The sequence below is a fragment of the Oryx dammah genome, unplaced genomic scaffold (genome assembly GCF_014754425.2).
Source record: "Oryx dammah isolate SB20612 unplaced genomic scaffold, SCBI_Odam_1.1 HiC_scaffold_18, whole genome shotgun sequence".
Lineage (NCBI taxonomy): Eukaryota > Metazoa > Chordata > Mammalia > Artiodactyla > Bovidae > Oryx > Oryx dammah.
Genome location: NW_024070202.1, coordinates 101,846,622 through 101,863,461, shown reverse-complemented (window position 1 = coordinate 101,863,461; position 16,840 = coordinate 101,846,622). Strand labels below are relative to the sequence as shown.

Genomic DNA, 16,840 nt, shown 5'->3' with positions numbered 1-16,840 from the left:
GCTGTCAGCTTGAGAGGTTGGAAAACTTGATAAAGAGATAGTGTATTTGTTTGCTATGGCTACTTGAACAAAGTGCCACAAACCAGAGACATTTAATAGAAATGTATTGTCTCACAGTTCTAGAGGCCAGAACTTCACCTTCAAGATCAAGATTTTGGCAGTGCTGATTCCTTCTGAGAGCTCTGAGGGAGAATCTGACCCAAGCCTCTCACCTAGCTTCTGGTGGTTTGCTGGACATCTTTGTAAAAACATCACCCTGATCCCTGCCTCTCTCTGTAGATGGTGCTCTCCTTGTGTGTCTTCTGTTTCCAAATTTCCCCTTTTTATAGGACACCAGTCATATTGGATTAGGGCCTTCCCTACTCCAGTATGACCTCATCTTACCCAATCACATGTGTAATGATTCTATTTCCAAATAAGGTCACGTTCTGAGGTACTGAGGGCTAGGACTTCATATAAATTCTGGGGGGATGCAATTTATTCCAAAATAGATGGGAAGGAGTCAAGTGAATGGAGAAGTGGCATGCAGAAGCTCATGTAAACCATCACTCTTTCCTGATCTGTTTTCTGTCTCCGACTCTTTTTTCCTCTATTTCTATTTAGACTAAGAGAGGATTCCCTCTTTCAATCTAGAAACATTGGGTTGTCCAAAAAGTTAATTTGGATTTTTGCATTAGATGTTATGGAAAAATATTAACAAAATTTTTGGACAACCCAATACATTTTCCCAGACAAATAGTGGGGCTCTTTTCCAGTGCCTATCTGTAAAAATTAGCATGATAGGTGTGGTTCTTCTTCCACACCAGTCTCCTAAAGTATTTTGAAGAATTTTGACAATAGGAATCAAGAATTGAGTTTCTCTTCTTTCCTTATAGTATTCCTTTTTCTTCCCTATGTTCCCAGTGCTAAATGTATAGTAGGAATTCAAAGGTCTTTAATTTAAATGAATTCAGATGATTCTCCCCACCCACCTCAAGCAACAAAATAGAGATTCATGTGCTAGAATAAATCATCATTTTTATTATTTCTTATGAACAAGCTATTTCAGAATAGCATTGTAAATTTTAGAATTAGTGGAAACAATAAGTAAAGATCAATTTTTTAAAGTGATAATTCCTCAGAAATGTATGTCTTCAGGTCATAGAAGATTACCTATAAGCAATTGGTCTTGGACAAACATAAGTTTGTCTTGAAGTTTTAAAGAGCTCTTTTGCCCTGTGAGAATGACTTAATATGAATAAAATAGATTGCTCTGGGTGGATTGAAAACAGGTACATCTTTACTATGGAATTCTAATAATCTTTTTATTCACTTAAAAATTTACATATAATAAAATTATCAATATTCTTTTGATTTTGCTACTTTCTCAAAATTCAGTTATCCCAATAACTGTCAAAGTCTTAAGTCTAATGAATTTACAAAGCCTATTCTTTCAGTATGTTTCCTAACACTTTCTTTTTTATAACTTATTTTGAAATAATAGTCTGTGGGCTACTTTATAAAACAGAGTTTTATTTCTATTGGTTGTCTCAAGTCACTTTGCACAATGGCAATTGTGTAATGAATGGGGACAAGAGTAATAGGCAGTGGTATCATGGATCACTAGCTTGTTGAAGCTCAGGTCCTTTAAAGCATGCAAGAGAGAACCACCAACTATCCATCTCTCAAGGTGGATAAAAGCTACACAAACACACTGCATGGAAACAGACAACCAAATCAGTATGGCTTTGTTAACTGCTCTGGTGTTAAATTAGCTCTTTTAAGATTTTACTATGCTTAGCCCTCTCTCTCTACTCAAGATAAGGTAAATCACTTCCTTGTTGATAGTGCACGTGTGGATCTTAACTTGACTGTGTCTATATTACAGTCAGTGGTTCAAATCATCAAGCCCACTGGCAGCATGCTGGCATGGTCTAGCTCTCTATCCTCTTCTTGCCCTGTTAACAGCTGAAGAACTCAGACTATCCATGACAGCAGTATCGAAATTCATGAGTTATTATCCTCATATGTTACTTCTGAAGTCTTTTCTAAAGCCTAATGTTTTTCTGTCTGAAACCCTGAAGACACTGATTTAATAAAACATTAGCTGATAATTTCCAACAGTTATTTCAATAGATTTAAATCTGCCCCCAGCCCCACATAGTTAAATCAAAGTCCCTCACACTACACACAAGTTAAATATCTCTATCAGCACTTGATCTGAAGATAGTAAGCCATTTCCATGGCTGGAGCAACCAACCCAAAGTCCTAGCACACGTAGAAGGGAAAATTTCTGCTGTGGAGTTCTCTGAAGTCAGTATTCATCATGGAATGGGTATTCGGGATGGTCACGCCACCTGCCAAAACAATTCCCCCAAAAGGAAAAAGTTCACTTCTAATGTTGCACATCTGTGTGTATTACTAGCATCCTTTGATAATTTCACCAACCACTCCCTCTTTTCTCTTACTCATTCCATTTTTATTTTGTGCCCAGCTTCCGCCCAAGGTTCCTCTCAAGCTAGCGCCTTTTACTGAAGCCCCAGATAGCACTCTGGTGTAGGTGTGTGTGTGGAATAGGGGGTGGATAGAGGAAGGCTGTGTGTGTATGTGTGCTCAGTCATGTGCAAATCTTTGCATCTCTTTGGACTGTAGCCTGCCAGGCTGCTCTGTCCATGGGATTCTTCAGGCAAGAATAATGGTGAAACAGTCTATAAAAGGACTACAGTGTGTGTGCCTGTTCTGAAACACCTAAGATTTAGTTCTCTGTAAGTATTATGTGCTTTAAATTGTCAATAAAATATTAAACAAAACCAAAAAGGCTCTCAAAGTTCACCCAGATGAAAAATAGAAGAACTGTGACCCAGCATTTCTAAATGATATATTTTTTTAATCAATCTTTGTTTCTCCTTGCTGATTTTTCTAGTTATTTCCTGGTGCAATGAGTTATTTTCACAGTGTTGCTAGAACTAGGTATGAAAAACGTCAAATGTCAAACCAATTAATGTCACCAACCAACTGTAAAAATAGCAACACATTGGTGGATTTTCTGTCTCTTACTATCTCTTTTTAATTTAGATATATATTCAATAGAAATAGTTTATCTTTGAGACCTGTTAATTAACCTATAAATGTTTGTTAGTTACATGTTTGTGTTTACTTTTTTGTTCTGGAGGTTCTTTTTGATGTCAATTAATTTCTTCCCTTGGAAAATTCACATTAGAAAGCTGTTTTATTAATTCAGAAATTGATTTAGAAATTCAGTATCAGCATAGTCAGCAGTTTCTGACTCATGAAAAATAGTGAGACCAATAAGATAAGTGCCCAAACTATATGAACCATCTTAATTAGCATTTTAAAAATGCTCACTTAAAGAGAAGATTGTAAAAAGAAGATTAGTATCCATATGATTTCAAGAACTGGAAATATTAATGAATAATAATTAAGAAAAAAAGGTATGTGTGTATACAAATATATACATGTATATATGCGTGAACTATTTTCTTTTTTAATTTTTAAGGTTCTGTAATATTCAGAGATTAAAAGGTTATTTCTGTTGATAGGTGAACTTGGCAACATTTTGAAGGAATTTTTCTGTGGGAAGTCAGGCAATTTCCCTGGTGGCTCAGACGGTAAAATGTCTGCCCGCAATGTGGAAGATCTGAGTTCCATCCCTGCGTCCGGAAGATCCCCTGGAGAAGGAAACGGCACCCCACTCCAGTACTCTTGCCTGGAAAATTCCATAGATGGAGGAGCCTGGTGGGCTACAGTCCATGGGGTCGCAAAGTGTCCGACACGACTGAGCAACTTCACTTTCACTTTCACTTTCTTTCAAGTCAGGCAATAGGTAAACCAGATACTCCAACTCTTATAGGCAAACGTTTGTCTAAAACTCAAGTTTCTTGTCTCCCAGCTTGGTGCTCTTTCTGCTACACTCTCATGCCTCTTTCCCAAGAATTGTTCTTTCTGACAACTTTGCTCTAATTTGTGCCCACTTTGATTTTTAAGGAAGAAATAAATACGTTGTTTGAATATGCCACCATTGTATTAACATATGAATGCAGTGACTTATTTCTCCTCACTGTCTTTAACCTGTTATGCCTTAACCTAACCAATGGAAAAGTCCTAAATGCCGGAATTCTTCTTTTAAGTAAAAATGTAGGTTTGTATGAAGCTCCTAATCCAGTACATGCTGCCCACTGGCCTTTACCCTTGTTCCTTCTGTGGACATGGTCCTGATTTCTAAGAGCCTGTTGGTTGACTCTTGACAACCCAGCACCACTGGGCAGGAACTGATTCATGATCCCCCAGAACTCACATGAGCAATTCCACATAGCGGATGTTTTTATTTAAGGCTTCAATGTCCTTCATTTCTTCTTCAGTGAAAGAAAAGTCAAAGATCTGAAATAACAGAAACAAACAGACATTTGGAATAGGAGAAGATGAGTCGAGCTTGGGATCGGGAAGAGGGGCCAGCAGTGAGAGCCCTTCCAAGATTTATGGACATCTCTGAAAATGTTCTAGAGGAACTAGGCAGATGCTGGGAGGCCACTCCACCTATGGGGAGCTGGAATTCTTTCTGCCCTTGGTCTTTAAGACAATCCTGCTGGGGACATCTTGCAACAAATTTCAAGTGTTCTGAAACAATATGCATCCAGAACATTTCCTGAAATTCTAGAAGTAAGGAATTCTTACTACTTTGGTATAAAATGCTGAGCTTTTGATTCTGGACAGTGACCTTCATGCACTTTTTTTTTTTTTTTAACAAAAATATTCCTTGGTCTCTAAATTTGCTTATGTATTTTTTTAACTTTTAATTTGCTTTATTTCATCCTGTTAATTCTTTCATCACTTTTAATGTCTCTTCATCTACCTTTTAATTGTAATTACATTTTCATTGTTTTATTTTCTTTTTAGCTTATACACTTTATACATTGGTTTTATGATGGTCCTTCATGAACATTTAAATAGTTTGTTTTAGCTTATTTTTATTTTTAGCACTTGACTTATCTGTTTACAATCTATCTTCTATTACTCTTGTATCTTTCTAAAAGTATTTATTTTAGTAATTTACATTAATAAATTTTAATTATATAATACGTAAATATATGTAAAGAAATGAAAGACTTCTTTGTAAATGAAAGACTATAGAAGTACATCGACATTTATGGAGTTAAAAAAAACAAAAAAGTGCGTTGATATCCATCACATCAGTCCTAGTCTCCTTCCTACAGATTCCTTCCAAACATTCAGCACACCAAGAGCAAAATGCAAGAATTGTATCATATTTTTATCATTCTGCAGCTTTATCTCATTCACATAATATGTCTGGGTGATCTCTTCTGTCAAAATATATAGACTATCTAGCCACTGCATCCATCATATAGATATGTATGATTTACTTCATCACTTCCCCAAGGATCATTTCCAAGTGGTCTTTTCAGAGCATTCTTTCCTTTGATTATTTATTATCCAAGTATTAGAGCTCATGAGATTGTATAAGGAATTTTATTATAACATAAAACAGTCATGAAGAAATCACTTAAAAAATAAATCCTTACAAGCTTCCTTTCTCCTTCACACCTTCCCCCACTGAGAGTGGCTATCTGTCACATGACATCACCTCCTTTAGCACAGGAAAAGGGATGGCCCTCAGGGGACCAATCAAGGTATCTGGTTCATTGGACACTGATTATTATGAGGGTAGCAATGACCCATAGAGGGACAAGCAGGGATTGATAAGAGATAGAAGCCTTTCTCTGTGATTGTCCTTACTAATCATGAGTAATAGATTAACCTGGACTGTGTGTGCCATCATACGGAGAAAGGGGGTGGGGAGAACTCAGGCCTTTTATAAATCATTTGAATAGCTGTGTCCAGTCATGTCTGATCTATCCATGAATTTTCCAGTTATGAGAGTCAGTAAATTGTATCTTTTTTTCTTTGGTAAGTTTGAATTGCATTCCTTCATGTGGCAGCAAAAAAGCCCTGAAAATAATTATCTGATATGGATGTCTTCCCACATCGGTATTTATATTTTCACTTTACTATTTAAAAATGGATATAAAGGCACACATACTATGTAAATTCATTTATATGACATTCTAGGAAGTGCAAACTAGTCTTTAGGGATAGAAAACAAATCATTACTTGGCTTGGGCTTGGGGACCAGGAGGAATAGATTCTAAAGGGGCCTAAAGAGACTGTTGGAGATACTAGAGATGTTTATTCCGCTGATTGTGGTGGTTTTGTGGATGTGTACATATGTCAAAACTTTTCCAATTTTACACTTTATGTTCAGTTCATTGCGTTTCAACTTAACCTCAATAGAGTTCTTTAAAAAAGAAAAATACAGAAAAATGGCTATATAATCTTTCATTGCACAAATAAATCATATTTTGTTTTCTAAGATCCTACTGAAAATTGTTCCCAGTTTTTTTTAGCTGATAAAGTATGCTGTAATAAACATCTGTATACATGCACATAAACATGCAAATATATCTATAGGGAAAGAGTGTTGGGTCAGTGGAGATATATATATATATATATTTGAATTTTGATGGAGCTGGGAAAAGGTCTTTCTCCAAATCTTACATCAATTAGTATTTCTGACAGCATTATATGAAAATGCCTGTTTTCCCACATATTTTCAGCATTCTGATTATTTCCCTATCTGAGGGGATAAATACTGTCTCATTTTTATCTTTATGAGTAAGACAAAAAACAACTTACTTTTGAGATTTTAATTATCAACTGATGGGTAATGATTAACTTTACATGGTAATTTTCTATAGCTGCATTTATTAATGCCTAGCGATTATTCTTTGGAAGTAGCATGGTAAACTAATTACTCTATTGTTTAGTGACATGTTTTCTAATCTATAATTTATAATGATGGTTACAGATTACTTATAGAGGAAATAAAGGAGGTTGGCATTCATGGCAAGAGTGAACATCAACATTCTAGGAATCAGCGAACTAAGATGGACTGGAATGGGTTAATTTAACTCAGATGACCATTATATCTACTACTGTGGGCAAGAATCTCTTAGAAGAAATGGAATAGCCATCACAGTCAAAAAAAAGAGTCCAAAACACAGTATTTGGATGCAGTCTCAAAAATGGCAGAATGATCTCTGTTCGTTTCCAAGGCAAACCATTCAATAGCATGGTAATCCAAGTCTATGCCCTGACTAGTAACACTGAAGAAGCTGAAGTTGAACGGTTCTATGAAGATCTACAAGACTTCTAGAACTAACACCCCAAAAAAGATGTCCTTTTAATTATAGGGGACTGGAATGCAAAAGTAGGAAGTCAAGAAACACCTGGAGTAACAGGCAAATTTGGCCTTGGAGTACAGAATGAAGCAGGACAAACGCTAATAGAGTTCTGCCAAGAGAACGCACTGGTCATAGCAAACACCCTTTTCCAACAACCCAAGAGAAGACTCTACACATGAACATCACCAGATGGTCAACACCAAAATCAGATTAATTATATTCTTTGAGGCCAAAGATGGAGAAGCTCTATACAGTCAGCAAAAACAAGACTGGGAGCTGACTGTGGCTCTGACCATGAACTCCTTATTGCCAAATTCAGACTTAAGTTGAAGAAAGTGCAGAAAACAACTATATCATTCAGGTATGACCTAAATCACATCCCTTATAACTATACAGTGGAAGTGAGAAATAGATTTAAGGGACTAGATCTGATAGATAGAGTGCCTGATGAACTATGGATGGAGGTTCATGACATTGTACAGGAGATACCATCCCCATGGAAAAGAAATGCAAAAAAGCCAAATGGCTGTCTGAGGAGGCCTTACAAATAGCTGTGAAAAGAAGAGAAGCGAAAAGCAAAGGAGAAAAGGAAAGATATACCCATCTGAATGCAGAGTGCCAAAGAATAGCAAGGAGAGGTAAGAAAGCCTTCCTCAGCAATCAATGCAAAGAAATAGAGGGAAACAATAGAATGGGAAAGACTAGAGATCTCTTCAAGAAAATTAGAGATACCAAGGGAGCATTTCATGCAAAGATGGGCTCAATAAAGGACAGAAATGGTCTGGACCTAACAGAAGCAAAAGATATTAAGAAGAGGTGGCAAGAATACACAGAAGAACTGTACAAAAAAGATCTTCATGACCCAGATAATCACAATGGTGTGATCACTCACCTAGAGCCAGACATCCTGGATGTGAAGTCAAGTGGGCCTTAGGAAGCGTCACTATGAACAAAGCTAGTGGAGGTGAAGGAATTCCAGTGGAGGTATTTCAAATCCTGAAAGATGATGCTGTGAAAATGCTGTACTCAATATGCCAGCAAATTTGGAAAACTCAGCAGTGGCCACGGGACTGGAAAAGGTCGGTTTTCATTCCAATCCCAAAGAAAGGCAATGCCAAAGAACTCTCAAACTACTACACAATTGCACTCATCACACATTCTAGTAAAGTAATGCTCAAAATTCTCCAAGCCAGGCTTTAGCAGTTCATGAACCACGGACTTCCAGATATTCAAGCTGGTTTTAGAAAAGGCAGAGGAACCAGAGATCAAATTGCCAACATCCGCTGGATCATGGAAAAAGCAAGAGAGTTCCAGAAAAACATCTATTTCTGCTTTATTGACTATGCCAAAGCCTTTGACAGTGTGGATCACAATAAACTGTGGAAAATTCTAAAAGAGATGGGAATACCAGGCTACCAGACCTGCCTCTTGAGAAACCTATATGCAGGTCAGGAAGCAACAGACAGAACTCGACATGGAACAACAGACTGGTTCCAAATAGGAAAAGGAGTGCATCAAGGCTGTATATTGTCACCCTGCTTATTTAACTTCTATGCAGAATACATCATGAGAAATGCTGGGCTGGAGGAAGCACAAGCTGGAATCAAAATTGCTGAGACAAATATCAATAACCTCAGATTTGCAGTAACACCCGCCTTATGGCAGAAAGTGAAGAAGAACTAAAGGGCCTCTTGATGAAAGGGAAAGAGGAGAATGAAAAAGTTGGCTTAAAGCTCAACATTCAGAAAATGAAGATCATGGCATCAGTCCCATCACGTCATGGCAAATAGATGGGAAAACAGTGGCTGACTTTATTTTTCTAGGCTCCAAAATCACTGCAGATGGTGATTGCAGCCATGAAATTAAAAGACGCTTACTCGTTGGAAGGAAAGTTATGAACAATCTAGACAGCATATTAAAAAGCAGAGACATCACTTTGTCAAAAAAGGTCTGTCTAGTCAAGGCTATGGTTTTTCCGGTAGTCATGTAGAGATGTGAGAGTTGGACTATAAAAAAAGCTGAGGGCAGAGAACTGATCCTTTTGAACTGTGGTGTTGGAGAAGATTCTTGAGAGTCCCTTGGACTGCAAGGAGATCCAATGAGTCCATTCTGAAGGAGATCAGCCTTGGGTGCTCATTGGTAGGACTGATGTTGAAGCTGAAACTCCAATACTTTGGAGTTTGGCCACCTGATGCGAACAGCTGACTCATTTGAAAAGACCCTGATGCTGGGAAAGATTGAGGACATGAGGAGAAGGGGATGACAGAGGATTAGATGGTTGGATGGCAATACAGACTCAATGGACATAGGTTTGGGTGGACTCTGTGAGTTGGTGATGGACAGGGAGGCCTGGCGTGCTGCAGTTCATGGGGTCGCAAAGATTCAGACACAACTGAGAGACTGAACTGAACTGGCATTCATGAAGTCTAAATGATCGTCTTCAATAATTTCCGAATTTGTCCCCAACTTTTTCTAGAGCTATTAAGAAGGTGGAAAGTTGACTACTATGAATTTCAAATATTTATACCTTCTATTCCTGCTGTGCTGACAGAGAAGGGAGACAGTTGTGTCCAGAGTCAATAAGTAAGGAAACAGAAGAAATAAAGGAGCTAGATAGCATAGAAGCAGCAAAGCAATCCCTGAGTTACTAGGAACTATCACAAATTCAGCTAAAATTAAATCCAGACATGGGTGGAATGAGTTGAGGAGTTAGTATAAAATAACATATGAAGTCATTGCAGCTTTCTTATTGATCTGAACAGAAAATTCTCTTTAAAAAAACAAAACAATACAAAACACTGCTTTTTACATTTCCAGAAGCAATTCTCTTACTTGAAAGTTTTCTTTGATCCTTTCAGGGTTAAAGCTTTTAGGAATGACAACCACTCCTCGCTGGATGTTGAAACGCAGAACAATTTGAGCTGCTGTTTTATTGTACTTTTTCCCCAGTGCATTTAGAAATGGATCCTTTAGCAAAGGTGGGGCAGAGACATTCACCCTTAAAAAAAATAGAAAAAGAAATCAAGACATGTATCATATTTAGGACGAGTAATGAAATTAACAGATGCTTACTCCTTGGAAGGAAAGTTATGACCAAACTAAACAGCATATTAAAAAGCAGAGACATCACTTTGTCAACAAAGATCCATCTAGTCAAGGTTATTGTTTTTCCAGTAGTCATGTATGGATGTGAGAGTTGAAGTATAAAGAAAGCTGAGTGCAGAAGAATTGATCCTTTTGAACTGTGGTGTTGGAGAAGACTCTTGAGAGTCTCTTGGACTGCAAGGAGATCCAACCAGTCCATGCTAAAGGAGATCAGTCCTGGGTGTTCATTGGAAGGACTGATGTTGAAGCTGAAACTTCAATACTTTGGCCACCCGATGCTAAGAGCTGACTTATTTGAAAAGACCCTGATGTTGGGAAAGATTGAAGGCAGGAGGAGAAGGGGACAACAGAGGATAAGATGGTTAGATGGCATCACCGACTCAATGGACATGGGTTTGGGTGGACTCTGTGAGCTGGTGATGGACAGGGAGGCCTGGCGTGCTGCGGTTCATGGGGTTGCAAAGAGTCGGACACAACTGAACGACTGAACTGAACTGAATGAGAACCAGTGGTTAACCAATCACCCTCCTCCTCTGACAGCACCCCCCCTCACCTTCACCTGGTAACCTATCCAAAACACTCAGGTCACCTGTAACCAAGTTCTCTGAATGCAGAGTATTCAGAAGACTAGTGCTTAGTACGGGAAGATCAAGACAGGCATGTTCATAGACCTGCCTCTTCCAGAGTGCTCAGTCATGTCCGACTTTTTGAGGCCTCTTAGACTGTAGCCTACCAAGCTTCTCTGTCCATGGAATTTCCCAGGCAAGGATATTGGAGTAGGTTGCCATTTCCTCCTCCAGGGGATCTTCCTGACCCAAGGACTGAATCCACATCTCATGCATCTTCTGCATTGGCAAGCAGTTCTTTATTACTAGCACCACCTGGGAAGCCCACTCTTCCAGAGGGCAAACAATACTAATATTTCTTTGCTGGATCTTATAGAGAGAATGGGGTTGGAAGTAGGCACACAGGGAAAGGCAAGAAGACTGAAGGAGAAGCAGAGGCACAACTCTTAAAATCAGAGTGGAAAATTTCCTACTTAAGTCTGTGGAAGAGATCACACTAGAAGTATTGCCACTGAATACAAAGATTTAAAAAATTTGAAAATTTCAGAATATGGCTGAATATTACTTTGGCAGGTAATAATCAAGGTACTGGTAGGCAATTTCATAGGTAGACTAAGTGATTATTACACCTCAGTGAGGAAGGTTTTGTTAGCTGTAATTTGTATATGTGAAGAATGACTAGAAGAGATTGTTACTTCCTTAAGATCACACAGATGAATAGTCATTTCAGTCAAGCAATTTACATTAGCCTAATACTCCAAAGGAGATATACTTACTGAGGAGACAGACTGCATTGCTTACTGTCAGGAAGCATTTAACAGGAGGCTTCCTGTGTGCTGTTTGGATCTGTCAGGAATCCTCTGTTCCTTATCAATTCCTGAATATTCAGGAAGTAAGAGGAGAGGCAAGCCTCTCCCGGGGCTGAGGAATCCAGGCGTTCCCTGGGGCTGAGGAATCCAGGCATTCCCTTCATTAGGTGTTCAATACGGTGATAAGTATTCTCTTTCTTCTTATGAACCAAAGGGTAAAAGTGATCGTTTACAACTCTCTCTCTTTAACATGGATCACCTATGTTTTGTAAGTCTGGAATTTTAATCTTTATCTTTGCTGAGAATAACTACCTTGTTAGTATATATGCCCACACCATGTTGATTAAAACACCTTTGTTCCATTAGAGCTTTGGTCCCCGTGTCTTGCTTTCTCTCTCTCTCTCTCTCTCTCTCTCTCTCTCTCTCTAAGGCTAATTCTTTGGAGTGCAGAGACCCGTCATGCTCATTCTCCTGCCCAGGCTTCTAAGACCCTCTCAAGAAGGCGTACTGTGCCTTCACCCGCCTTGAAAGGGCGCCAGGTGCCTTCATGAGCGATGCAAGCCCTCTGTCAAAGGGCTTTATTGGTTTTCTGCGTAAACCAAGGAATATCAGCCTCTCTTTTTTCCAGAAATCTCTCTCTTTTCCTTTCTTATCATTGACTCCAGACCCAGACCACCAGGTTCCGGTCCATTAAAGGACCACAACAACTTACCAGGATGGATCTCTACAGGTTCCCAAAGGGCTGTATGCAACAATGACAATGTCATGTTTTTGGCAAAATTTCAAGAGTTTTGGCTGGGTGAAATATGGATGGCACTCAACCTATGTGGTTGGAGAGAAGAGCACAAAATTAAGGACTTGTGGATGAATGCAATTTTATATAGATTTAAAAAATTCAACAAAATCGATTGCAAAGTAGTATGGATAGAGAGGCAAATCTTAGATATTTTTCCCAAAAAAGAACTTTAAATTGTTTATATATGAGTGAGGTGAAGTAAAACAAGATTAGTGAGGTCACTATCTATGGGTTAATCCTAAAATAACTGGGAAACAAATTCAATTTTTACAGCTATCATTCTTTAAAGCTATAAGGGAATGGACTTGGTTATTTACAGTAAATATTCTAGCAAATACAATTTTCTATAACAGACACATAGTCTCAAGTTCACATTATAGTCTTAGTAAATAGAAATCATATGTTGCAAAAGCCCTCTATCCCTCACTATCAAACATTTAAGAATATTTTCACAAGAGATAGTGTGTGTATAAAAGTAAATTTAAAGATGCATTTTGTCTTCTTGGTGGAGAGTTCTTTACAGCATTAAATGTAGGCCTACTTTCATTTCCTGTATCTTATTGACAACATTCCTGCACTAAAAACACTTGTGTCAACAAAAGTTCTTCTCCAAGTTTCTTCTTAAACACTATGGTAGTTTTTGACCTATGTATTTCTTTTCTTTTTAATTAAAATCAACCAAGGCTTAATTAAAATATTTTAAGTATATAATTATGATTTTCACTACCTGGAATATTAAATACTTGACAAGTTACATTTCTAGAAGGCACAAGAAAATGCTATTGATAAAGTAGAAAGGTAAACCAGAGGTCTTAGAGGTGAGTCTATCTAATTTGACAACATTTTTTTAACCCCTAGCAGTTTCTCCTATTTCTTCTCTTTCTCCTTGGTTGTTGTTCAGTCACTAAGTTGTGTCTGACTCTTTGTGCAGACCCCATGGACTGCAGCATGCCAAGCTTCGCTGTCCTTCACTATCTCCCAGAGTTTGCTCAAATTCATGTCCGTTGAATTGGTGATGCTGTCTAACCATCTCATCCCCTGTTGCACCCTTCTCTTCCTGCTCTTAATCTTTCCCAGAATCAGGGTCTTTTCCAATGAGTTGGCTCTTCCCGTTGGGTAGCCAAAATATTGGAGCTTCATCTTCAGCATCAGCCCTTCCAATGAATATTCAGGGTTGATTTCCTCTAGGATTGGCTGGTTTGATCTCTTTGCTGTTGTCAGGACTCTCAAGAGTCTTCTCCAGCACCACAATTCAAAAGCATCCATTCTTTGGTACTCGCCATCTTTATTGTCCAACTCTCACATCCATACACGACTACTGGAAAAACCATAGCTTTGACTATACAGATCTTTATCAGTAGTGATGTCTCTGCTTTTAAATATGCTATCTAAGTTTATCATAACTTTCTCTTCAAGAAGGAAGCTTCTTTTAATTTCATGGCTGTAGTCACTGTCCACAGTGATTTTGGAGCCCAAGAAAACTGCTTCAAATTTTTACCCTTCTATTTCTCAGGAAGTGATGGGATTGGATTACATGACCTTGGTTTTACTAATGTTGAGTTTACCCCCTCATTATCTTGATCTCTCCTTTTCCCTAAGACACTCCCCCCCAACCCCTCATTTGGGAACATTTCTTCATTCTAAAAAGTGACACATAGTGTCCATAGTACAGCAGACCCTAGGTATCTATGTAGGATTGGTTCCAGAACACCCCCCAGCAAACACCAAAATCCTCAGATGCTTAAGTCCATTCTACAAAATGGTGTACTGCAGTGGGACCTCCATATTTGCATCCAAGGATATGAAGGGTGGTCTGTTTCTTTCCCTTATCCTCTTCGACTCCCAGCATCACTCTCCCCCTTTAATATCTTTCCCTCCCATTTTTCATCTTATTGGCACACTAATGTTTCCAAACACATTTTAAATCATGTCACTCCATTGCTCAAAGGCTAAGTATGAATTCCTTAATTTCATGCCTGCCTGCTTGTTCCAAACACATTAGTTTTCCCCACAGAGACTCCTTTCTAATCAGGTTGGAGTCCTGTTACCTGTCTTTGGCCTAAATATGTATATTCACATGTGTATATAGCATATGTATTTACAACAGTCTTTGGTAATTCTGTAGCTATAGATAGATATCAGAATCTTGCAAGGTAAAGATAAGAAGCTGGACAGAATTCATGAAGGAAAATAGCAAAAGCCCTTTCATTAATTAACGCCAACCTCTTCTGTCTTTCCATGAAAAACTGCACTGAATTTTCTCTTCATTGTGGAAGACACTCAACAAATATTTATTAATTTCTGTGTCAGAACATTTGTGGCTTAGGCACAGTGAATAAGATCAGGAAAAATGGAAGAATTTGGAAATTTTCCTTACTCCTTCCTTTCTCCTTCCCTCTGTCTCTCCTTACTTCCCTTCTTTCCTTTGTTCCTAGAGTTATGTGTTGAAACTGTGTATGAAATGAAATCGCTTGAGAGAGATCCACAGTTCCCTTTGAACTGGGCTGGGAGATCACCACTTGACACTAGGAAGAATTTCAGACTGTCTAAGCCAGGGGCGGAGCCCAGAGGGATATTACTGCAGATGAATGCCACAGGGAGTACTAAGGAAATTTGGACTGCTCAGGCTCTGAGAATGAGTACAGAGTGAGCTTATATTCTGTGTCAGTTTGTTCATGAAATCAATGAAAAGTACAAATATTTGCAAACTTTATGTTAGATTTGGACTGGTGGGAAAATTCTCTGGAGCAGGAAATAGCAACAGATTTCAGTATTCTTGCTGGGATAATCCCATGGATAGAGGAGCCTGGAAGGTTATAGTCCGTGGAGTCTCAAAAGAGTTGGAGGCAACTCAGCGACTCAACAATAACAATATCAGGAAAGTTAGTTTTGAAATATGTTATTTTTGAATTATGCAAGACCTTTGGATATGTATACCTTGTATATGAAATGTGTCCACTCTGTCCCCATGGACTATAGCCTGTCAGGCTCCTCTGTCTATGGAATTTTCCAGGCAAGAATACTGGACTGCATCGCCATTTCTCTTAATCTTCTTGGAGAAGATTCCTTCTCCAAGGGATCTTCCCAACTCAGGGATCAAACTTGTGTCTCCTATAGCTCCGCATTGGTAGGAAGATTCTTTACCACTGAGCCAGCTGGGAAGCCTAAGGCCTGCACTATGCACATCGTATTCCTGGGTTGAAAGCTGCTGATTTTGTGTCTCTGGAGAAGAGATGGTTCTACCGGGGCACTGGGTGATGGTGGTGGCCAGGGGACCTGCACTCTGATTTGTGCCAGCTCTATTCATATGTTCTGTGCCAATATGACATATTCAAACAGCACAGAACACATGAGTAGGTTCAGGCTATGATCTTCCTACACACCTTGCTTCTCTTTCAGGAAACATTTGTGAAGTTAATTAACAGTCTCATGCTAACAGATCAATGTGTTTCGTGCTTGGCATGAGGAAACACACTGTCAATTTTTCATTCTTTTTCATTCTCAGGTCAAAAGTCACCACTTGTCTCCATGCATTTGTAAGAAGAAAGCTGCTTGTCATTTCAACATTTTTATAACAAAATATTGTTCTTAGGGATGCAGGAAGGATATGCTGCAGAGGGGATTGGTTAGGAATAAAGGATTGGATTGAGATCAGTGAGGGGAGGCAACGTTTGTTGCTCTCTGTTCCTGACAGCTTCTGATACAGCACTAGCTGAAGTGTCAGTTTGGAAGTGGTACTTCTAAATATGGCAACACTTCTATTTAGCTGTGGGTTACTGTCATGATGTAGGTGATGATTCATTTTTCTGTTATGAACTATTTTGAGTTTCTAAAAACAATGAATGCAACCAACAAGTCCACCATCATCCCAATATGTGAATATTTACCATATTCAAGAACATTTTTCAGTGCAGCTTCTTAAGGTTTTATGAAGTAGAGGGAAGAGGATATCATTTCCCCATTTAATAAGGTGGATTATAGTATTTTGTTGTGAATCTGAGTAATATACGCTCACTGCAGAAGACTTGAAAATACAGAAAAGCATAAAGAGGAGAACAGAATTTACTTGTAAAATTCACAGCCAGAGATAGCCACAGTTAGCATTTGAATATATTTCTTTCCAATATTTGTACTTTTTAAAATAATATAATCACCTTTATACTGTAATACATTTTGCATCCTGGTCTTTCCACTTAGTACCATGGGCATGTCTCTTTTCCTCAAAAGTGATTCAACAACATCTTTTGTTGAGAGCTTACATATTATGAGTGTTTTAAAATTTATTTAAACATTCCTTGAATTTTTCAT

General features: G+C 38.4%; 1 protein-coding gene across 1 annotated transcript in view; it reads right to left on the bottom strand.

Annotated features, from left to right (window-relative positions):
- Positions 1-1,283: 1,283 nt before the first annotated feature.
- Positions 1,284-16,840, bottom strand: part of AKR1D1 (aldo-keto reductase family 1 member D1) — a 50,323-nt gene continuing 34,766 nt past the window's right edge. Inside the window, exons 6-9 of the mRNA XM_040259958.1 lie at positions 12,449-12,558; positions 10,089-10,254; positions 4,295-4,377; positions 1,284-2,336 (exon numbers count right to left, since the gene is read on the bottom strand). Of these exons, the coding sequence (XP_040115892.1) occupies positions 2,294-2,336; positions 4,295-4,377; positions 10,089-10,254; positions 12,449-12,558 (402 nt within the window). The 3' untranslated portion in view covers positions 1,284-2,293. The remainder of the gene's footprint in view (positions 2,337-4,294; positions 4,378-10,088; positions 10,255-12,448; positions 12,559-16,840) is intronic.